This window comes from Archocentrus centrarchus, chromosome 18, assembly GCF_007364275.1.
Source record: "Archocentrus centrarchus isolate MPI-CPG fArcCen1 chromosome 18, fArcCen1, whole genome shotgun sequence".
NCBI lineage: Eukaryota > Metazoa > Chordata > Actinopteri > Cichliformes > Cichlidae > Archocentrus > Archocentrus centrarchus.
In genome coordinates, this window is record NC_044363.1 from 20143808 (window position 1) to 20152595 (window position 8788).

The 8788-nt window shown below is 36.4% G+C and overlaps 1 protein-coding gene across 4 annotated transcripts; it reads left to right on the forward strand.

Annotated features, from left to right (window-relative positions):
- The first annotated feature begins 450 nt into the window (after positions 1-450).
- On the forward strand, positions 451-8447 carry LOC115796810 (probable ubiquitin carboxyl-terminal hydrolase creB). Of its 4 annotated transcripts, XM_030753257.1 has the most exons (13): positions 451-707; positions 1765-1947; positions 2196-2282; positions 2773-2878; positions 2971-3092; positions 3248-3318; positions 3408-3533; positions 5071-5166; positions 5243-5374; positions 5464-5595; positions 5727-5764; positions 6185-6225; positions 6330-8447. In XM_030753257.1, the coding sequence occupies exons 3-13, from the start codon at positions 2234-2236 to the stop codon at positions 8000-8002; spliced, it is 2586 nt and encodes an 861-aa protein (XP_030609117.1). In that variant the 5' UTR covers positions 451-707; positions 1765-1947; positions 2196-2233; the 3' UTR covers positions 8003-8447. The 4 variants fall into 4 exon arrangements, with proteins under 4 accessions (XP_030609117.1, XP_030609118.1, XP_030609120.1 ...); XM_030753258.1 differs by lacking the exon at positions 1765-1947; XM_030753260.1 differs by lacking the exon at positions 1765-1947 and having other exon boundaries at positions 2776-2878.
- Positions 8448-8788: the final 341 nt, after the last annotated feature.

An 8788-nucleotide genomic window follows, 5' to 3' on the forward strand; every position in this document is an offset into this window, starting at 1 on the left:
ATTTTTTAGGAAACTGCTTCATCTGTTCCATTACTTAAAAAGCCGTCACATGACCCAACTGTCTTAGTTAATTATAGGCCAGTCTCCAACCTTCCTTTTCTCTCTAAAATCCTTGAAAGTTGTAAAACAGCTAACTGAGCATCTGCAGAGGAACGGTTTATTAGAAGAGTTTCAGTCAGGTTTCAGAATTCATCACAGTACAGAAACAGCATTAGTGAAGGTTACAAATGATCTTCTTATGGCCTCTTTTCACTGTTATGCAGCTGATACCCAGCTTTATCTATCCATGGAGCCAGATGATACACATCAGTTAGTTAAACTGCAGGAATGTCTTAAAGACATAAAGACCTGGATGACCTCTAATTTCCTGCTTCTATATTCAAATGAAACTGAAGTTATTGTACTCAGCACCTAGATGCTTACTCTGGATTTAAGTGTAACCAGGTGAAAAATGGGTACCTGTAAAATATGTTTTGTAAACCCCGTTTTGCTTTTATTTCATGTACTGGTTGTAATTCTTGCTTTTGTCAGTAAGTGGTGCTATTGTAACAGAGGTCAAAAAGTACGGGAAGTTGGAAAAAACCTCTTAGTTACGTACCCTGGCGTGGTAACTGAGAAAAACAGAAGAGGAGGACATTTTGTTTTGAGCCAAAACTGGTTGAAGAAGACGACTTTATGGCCACTTGAGTGAAGAATCCAGATCTTTGGTAATTAATGTCTGAACTGTATTATTTTTATGTACAAAGCTGAAATGATGTTGCTGACATGGTTTTCTGTTTGTCTTCTTTTAGAAGTGCCACCGCCGTTTGTTATGTACTGTTTTTTTTAGTGTTTTAGTTGCGTTGCAACAACTCTGTTGAGTGCTAACAGTGCGATCTATGCGCCATTTTGTGGAAGCAGTTACTTCTCGGGAGTTTTATACTAGTATTATACGACCATTCACAGTATAGGAGACTATTTTTGCTCCATATCTTGAACTGTTTTCTTTTATTTTTCACTCCAGAGAAAATCACCCTTTTTGAGAATAAAGAACCCCTTTTATTTGAAGTTCTGTGTGCTCTATTAATCCCGGCTTCATAAGTATCTGGATACATTTAAGTATCTGGATACATATAAGCAAAGTCTTGTTCTGCTAAAGGTTTCTTCCTGTGAAAAGGGATTTTTTTTTCCTTCCCTTTGTCACCAAGTGCTTGCTCATAGGAGGCCGTTTTGCTTGTTGGGTTTTCTCTGTAATTACTGGAGGGTACAATATAAACCTTACAATATAAAGCACTTTGAGGCAACTGCTTGGTGTGATTTTGTGCTATACATAAATTTGAATTGAATTGAAACCACTAAATCCCAAATTTATTCAGTAGGAATACAAATTCTGTTTGACAAATTTCTGTCGACTTTTTTGTCAAGTAAATTTGAAAATTCATGAATAACAGCCGTTCTGTGAATCACCACCTTATTGTGTGTCCCAGTGATTCTAGGAACTTTGTTGTAGGGTCTCCCAAGGGAAAAAAAATTACTAATTACAAATTATATTTATACATATCATATTTATTTATAATAAATTTATGTAAATAATGTATTGCAGTCAGAATAACTGCCTATGGGAGTTCTAGGTAGAAACATTTATAACTCTCTTGTGTCAGGGTCCTACAGTGACATTGGGTTTATAGCAACAAAGATATCACCTTAGAAAAGATCAAAATGACCATCTTGGGAGTTTTAGCATTAAACTGGGTCTTAAACACAAAGCTGATTGCCACATAACAGGAATCATCAGGTGTGCAGGGCTGCCCAGCTCCAACCTCCGGTCCCGCCTCAGAGAGGCGGAGAAACTCCACAGTACCTGCCTCCCGGACAGGTGAAAGAGAGAGAGAAAGAGAGAGAGAGAGACAGAAAGAGAGAGAGAGAGAAAGAGACTGCCACAGCAGCAATACCCCAGCATCCTGACAGGTAAAGCACCTTCTAGCTGCCATTTAAAATTCAAAATTCAACATGCAGGCAGCATTTCAGCCGGTCTAACTAGAAGTGAAAGAGAAAGTGTTTTAGAGAAAATAACAATTGAAAGAGAAGGAGAGACAGAGTATGTTGATAATAACTCACTTTTTAAAGTTTTACTTTATTTCATTTTTATTCTGCAGTTTTAGAGCCATTTGTTTGAAAAAGTGCAGCTGATTCATTGACTTGCAATTCCTTTGCAGCAACGCAGAAGTGAAGGGATCATCAGGAGAGACTGAAAATGTATTTGTTGGAGAGTGCACGACAGCTTTTCAACAACACCTCTCTGGGTAAGATTTACAGTCGATTGAAAGCCTCTTTTTCTATTTCTTTTTTCTTTTCCTCTTTTTCTATTTAAGATTTCAGTCCAGATTCAATAACCCATCCTGACACAGGGGGAAACATTTCTCTGTTGGGTACTCTTGGTTTAGGCTGTGCTTTTCACACACAGTGGCTCCTGACCAGTTTTGATTGTTTAATTCGTCCTTTTGACCAAAGAATAACTTTACTGAACCTACTTTGGTCCTTCAAGCTAAAAATATCAGTCTATGGTTCACCAACGTTTTATCACGATGTGAAGGAAAATATTTAAATTTAATGGTTCAGTTTGAATACTTATGTCAGTTCACCTCCACCAAACACAAATCAACACTACAACTAAAACTGTGGACAGCATAAAAGGTTTTTGACCATTTTGTGAATATTTTCTGTCTGTGTTTTCTGTCAGTTTATGATCCACACCAAGTAGTTGTGAAATTTGTGTCATGGACCTCCTCCCAGCAGGTAATAAATATCATGGACTGATGAACCAAGGAGCAACAGATTACCTGAACAGTGTGCTGCAGGTGTTGTTCATGACCAAAGACTTCAGAGAAGCTGTAACGAGGTTTGTTGTTGTTGTTCACCTTTAGGCATGATTATTCTAATAAATGCTACAGTGCAGCTTTTTATCACTCATGGACTTTTGTCTTTGTTTAGGTTCTCTGATGAAAATCCTCACACTGAGTTTATTGATCATCATCTCAAAGCCTTGTTTGATGACTTACAGAAATATACAACGTACACATATAACATAACAAAGAAGCTGGGCATCGACAATGGTACAGAACAACAAATATTTTGAGTAGTGAAAACTCTGTGCACTGTCCAAGTGTTACTGTCATTTAATTATCCAGCTATATATCATAATTGAAGATAAAATTTAAAAATAAACACTTATTTTGTGTAAATAATCTACATTTACCCTGCTCCACAGTGTATGAAGAGCGTGATGCTGCAGAGTATTTTGAGAGGGTTTTAAGAAAGACCAGCCCTGAGGCATCAAAGGTGAGGTCCTCCGTATCAAAGGGTGGATATAAACTGGATGAAGGTATCTTTGTTAACAGGTTTTTGATCATTTGTTTTTTTTTTTTCAGACCTTTTACGGCCTGTTAGCAAACAAGACCACCTGTCATAGGTGTCATACAGAGACTGACAGAGATGCACCATTCTGGCATCTTCCTCTTTCATTGGTGGAGTCCTGCAGTGAAGTCTACAGTGTGGTAAGGATCTGACATGCTGCAAACTTCTCAGCATGTTTCTCGTGCCAGGACTCACTTCTGTCAGCAGAAGATATATAATATAGTAAATGGTCCAACCCTGCTTAGCTTCTGAGATCAGATGAGTGCTCAGGGTGGGCTGCCCACATGCTAGACCACCCTGAGCACACCTAATCTATAAATTAGCTACATATTATTATAATTATTATAATAATTTTCTTCAAAAATAAATGTTTTACTTTTGATTTTATTTACTTTTAGGACCTGTGTTCAAATCAGATTATGGTTTAGGTCACATTCATGCAAAAATACAGAAACCACAAACAGCTGATAAATTTAGTTGTGCAGCTGTCTCAGTTAAACTAAATCTGTCATATTTCAGTGGGAGATGAGCACTCAAAGCATTTTAACAGAAATGTGAAATATGATGTGTCTAAAAACTGGGTGATGTTGTGTTCATTGGGCTAGATTTAGTCTGTCTAAAAGCCCAAGTTCAGCTTTACAGCAATCACAATGAAGTAATAATAAATAACTTATTAAGAGCTAAACAGAGACTTGTGAGCTGAACTGATCTTTAATGTTTCACATGAAAACTGCACTGAATAGGTCGGCTCAGAGGAAATCTTCATAACACATTCATGTGTTTGTGGAAATAAAGTTAGATGATGCAGTGGGTCTCAGACACTTTCCAGTCATTTATTTAACAATAATGACATGTATCTCAAACACAAGGATTCATATACTCATTCATATTAATGCAGCTTACTGCTAAATAAATTCTAACAGGTGCAAGAATCACAGTAGCCAAAGAATTGAAAATTCAATTCTTCCATTTTCACCAAATTATTTTAGATTTATTTTTAACTCTCTGTACTCTGTGGCTGGCTCGTGTTTCTACTACTGTTTGTGTATAAAAGCATTTTTGTACACACTATATTTTGACATATTTTAATAATATCAACACTTAGCAATAAATCAGGAATTAAAAACTGATATGTGTTAATTAAGTATAAAATGATTTTTTTTTTTACAATTTTCCTCCCAAGTGACCTCAAACGTTCTGGGAGGTGTTTCTGTAGTGAGTGCAGACTCTAAGATCACTGTTTGCTTCATGAAACATCCCCATCTATTTACTCTGGAGGAGGCTGTCAAACTTTGTGAAAAGAGTCCAAAACTTGAACTGCAGGGGATTTATGTTATTATGGTTCATGTTAGGGTCTGTCCTCAAATCTGCCTTTTACCCCTTCAACAATATCAGTAAAGAGCAAAAATAACTAAATAAATAAATAATGGTTGTTTTTACATCACGCAGATTTTACTGTAGAAATGATAAACTCTGCAGCTGTACTAGCTCTAGCAAAGAAATGAACTGATTTGATTCTACAATGTTTATTTAAAAATAGATCTTAGTCTGTGAGTCTGGCTTAATAAAATTAATGTGTCATGTTTAAAACTTTCTGTACTTTCTGACAGTCACAACCACTGTGCTGTCACATCTTTATCAATCCTGATTTTAAATAATTTGAGTGCTTTTTTTCAGGTGAACGGCATCGAGGAGTTTTTCAAGCCTTCAGTTTTATGTGGAGAAAACCAGATGTACTGTGATGAGTGTGATGACAAAGTTGATGCTACTTTAGTGAGTAAAAAAAAACATTTCTGATTCTGACAATAGAATTATGAAAGCACAATAACAAGAAATGTTTTTTATTCAGAGAGATGTAATAAAACATCATCCAGATGTTTTGATTCTGCTGCTGAAGAGGTTTGAGTTCGACTATGATTACATGTCATATGTCAAGATCAGCTGTCCTGTGGAGGTTCCCTACACCCTGCAGATACCAGAGGTATATATACAGTATAATTTAGTTTAATCATAATCTATTTTATTTTCCTTCTTTGTTCTGATATCTGTCATTTTTCCTTTGGTGATCAGAGTCAGACATATGAACTGTATGCAGTTGTGGATCATTTTGGTCATTTGAGAGGTGGACGTTACACTGCAACAATCAAGATCCAGGAGGATGAAGACGGATGGTTCAACTTTGATGACACCAGTGTCACATTAGTAAGACTGATGATGGTTTCTTTACTGTTACTGAAACACACCTGATCATAGCTTTGTTGCACAAATGCAGTTGTGGATTTCAGTGGAAAATGAGGTTAGTCACATGTTTGGTTATGATTTTCCATCAACAGGCTGCAGAACAGCTGTTCCAGAAAGATCACACTGAGAGGTATTTATTCTTCTTTATTCAGTTTTTTCCCACAAATACAAACTGTGTAATTTGAAAGTTGATTGAATATACTAATGTAACAGCCTCTAGTGAAACTGATCCTGAAAAGTGGACGTTTTATTTACAGTATGTTTTATTCCTCAACTCAGTCCCCAAAACATTCTCATGTACATCACCACCCTGCTCCCCAGGAAATAAATAATGCATAAAAATAAACATAAGCATACAGTTACATGCACTGTATCTTGAAATGTTTATACTCCTGGAAAATGGTAAATGCACACAGACAAATAGAAATCTACAGTTCGAAATTCATTGTGCATATAAAAATAAACGTGCTCTTTAGAAAACATAAGCCAGTTACTTTCACTGTATGTGAAATTAATATTTCTTTCTTTCTTACCATTACTCTCCCATTAGATCCCAGACTGCATATATTCTGTTTTACAGAAAGAAGGAAGGTGAGAGGAAGTGTTTTTGTTGTTGTTGTTGCTGTTATACATAATGAAACTCTTCAGTACTTTGCTTGAATTAATTTTGTTCCTGCTTCTACTTCACGCTGCAGTTACTGGTACTCCAGACTTCAGGGTTGTGTCCAACAGTGAAAGCATCCAGTTCACTACCAGTGATCACCATGATGAGTATCGACAAGCTGAAAAGAAGAGAAAGAGAGACGAGGATGAGGCAACAGCAGCACTCTGTAATGATCCTGTAAATGTTGTTTGTACTGACAAAGATAAAGATGAGACAGAGGTCATGAGTCCTGAGTTTGGAGCAGCAGAGGTATCACCTCCCCTCAGCTTGAATGTAGATCATTCAGAAAGTGAAGTTCATGTTGAGACTTTGAGAAATGAAGGAACTGGAGTCAATGAGTTGGATCAAAAAGAAGGAGTGGATGATGTTAGACAGAGCAGACCAGATAATAACCATGATATTAAACCTGAAGTCAGTGACAGACCTGCAGTGTGTGATCATGTAAACAAAGATGAGACGAGGGATGCAAAAACAGGTAAAGATGGAAATAATGAAGATAAACAATCAGAACAGAAATGCCATGAAGAAGATCCACATGATGAAGAATCAGACGACTACAGACAGACCACAGATGAACATCAGGGAGGTGAAGAAAAGACTGGAAAAGATTCCAGCGTTAATCCTGCTCATGTTCATGACACAAATGGAAAGACTGACTCTGATAAACCAACAACAGAAATGAGCTTTAATAAACTTCAGGACAAAGAAGAAGTTGATGAGAGCAAAGAAAACATAAAAGAGGATCAGAGTCAGAAACAGAGAAAACAACAGAGTGATCACAATGATACACTAAACATGCAGGAAATCAGTGTTACACATTCAGCTGATGAATCTGTTTGTGTGGAGAGACAAAACAGGAATGTGACAGAGGACAGGAGAGGAAAGGAAGGAAGGGATATTCAAGCTTCCATGGAAAAACAGGTTTACAATCAAGGTGTGGAGCATAAAGACATGAGCAGATTGTGTGATTTTGGGCAAAACACAGCAGAGAAGCTCAGCAGCACCTCAACAACACACAAAGGTGTTCAGAAACAGACCAAAGAGCAGAAAAATGAAGGAGATCCTGAGAAAATTCAAACCAGAGAGAAGTCCTCTCGGAGAAGACAAGAAACAATGATCGAGGAAGCTGATAGAAACAAAAATATAAGAGCAGGAAGTTCTCAGTCAGATGTCAGAGCTGGAAATCAAGGAGTCACAGAAGGAGAACATCATTCACAGAAATCACAACCTCAAAAAACTGATGAAGAAATCAGAGAGACGGCTGTTCATGAAAACAGTGAAACAAAGAGCAGAAGATTAAAAACTGCAGAGAAAGCCTCAGAGCACAGCACCAAGAGAAGTGAGAAAATCAAAGGAAAAGCTGAAAAAAAATCATCTTCAACAAAAGTTTCAATGAACACTTTGTCCTCAAGTGTCGACAGTTTAACACTGAATGAATCAAATTTACCAGAGAAGCAGAAACAAGGAACCAACAAAAGAAAACACGAGGAGGATGAGAGAATTAGTCCAGAAACCACCGAACTGCTCAGACTCTCTAATTTAGAAATAGAAGCTCCTGCTGTGAAAAATAAAGGCAAGAAAAGAGGGTTGTTCTCTCGACTGAGAAGCAAAAAGAAACAACAAAGCCATAAATCATCAAAACCAAAGAAAACTCCTGTTTGTGCTCAAACTTCATGCTTCATCCAGGATTCAGATTCTAATTAAGGTGAAATCCACGCTGAATAAATTTGAAAGATTATTATCTATGTGTATCAGTGTCATAATCCAGGTGATATTTTTAGTTTTTAATTGAATATTATTATAAATATCACACCAACAGACATCAGCAGCATTCAGGCCAAATGAAGAGCACTTTAATAACTTTGTTTCTCCTGATCTTAGAGAACGCAGTTTGGTTGTTGTGCTCCTCTTTGTGTTCAGGTGGAGAATAACTCTGAAAATTCACTTTAATAAACAAACAGAAACACAATTATATCACATTTTCAGACTGAAGGGTCAATCATTTTTGTTGGTTGTCACTCTTGAAGTGTTCACAGAAACTGTTTAATACTGATATAACTATTACATTGTGTTCACTTTTATGATTTTTATCTTGTTAAAAATACTTTAGAATTGATAGCAGTGAATACACACTGATTTTGTGTATGTGCCCTATTTTAATTTTGCTTTCAATGTTGTGTTTATTTTACTGTGATGTAGTTTGTTAAATATCTCACTTTATTAAATATTTTGGGTGGTTTCCTGTTTAATATTGTCCTTGCACCATCTTTGGATGTTTCAGACTGGCCTCAAAGATAATATGAGACAGTTTTGAACTGTTTAAGTAACAGTTTCATCTATGAACAGATTTTATCCATTTACAGCTGCACGTGAACACAACCAGAAATTCAACACTGGTACTGCTGCTGATCAAAATCCAAATTATTATTTGCAAAGAATAATGATATACTATACAGACAAGTAAAATATATATAAACTATAAATTAAAAT

What these genes read in the sequence shown, in the direction of transcription:
- LOC115796810 (XM_030753257.1), top strand. Translation starts at nt 2,234, where the DNA reads ATGTATTTGTTGGAGAGTGCACGACAGCTTTTCAACAACACCTCTCTG. An exon ending in TTCAGAGAAGCTGTAACGAG is followed by an intron (nt 2,879 to 2,970) that starts GTTTGTTGTTGT and finishes GTCTTTGTTTAG; the next exon opens with GTTCTCTGATGAAAATCCTC. An exon ending in ACACCCTGCAGATACCAGAG is followed by an intron (nt 5,375 to 5,463) that starts GTATATATACAG and finishes TTTGGTGATCAG; the next exon opens with AGTCAGACATATGAACTGTA.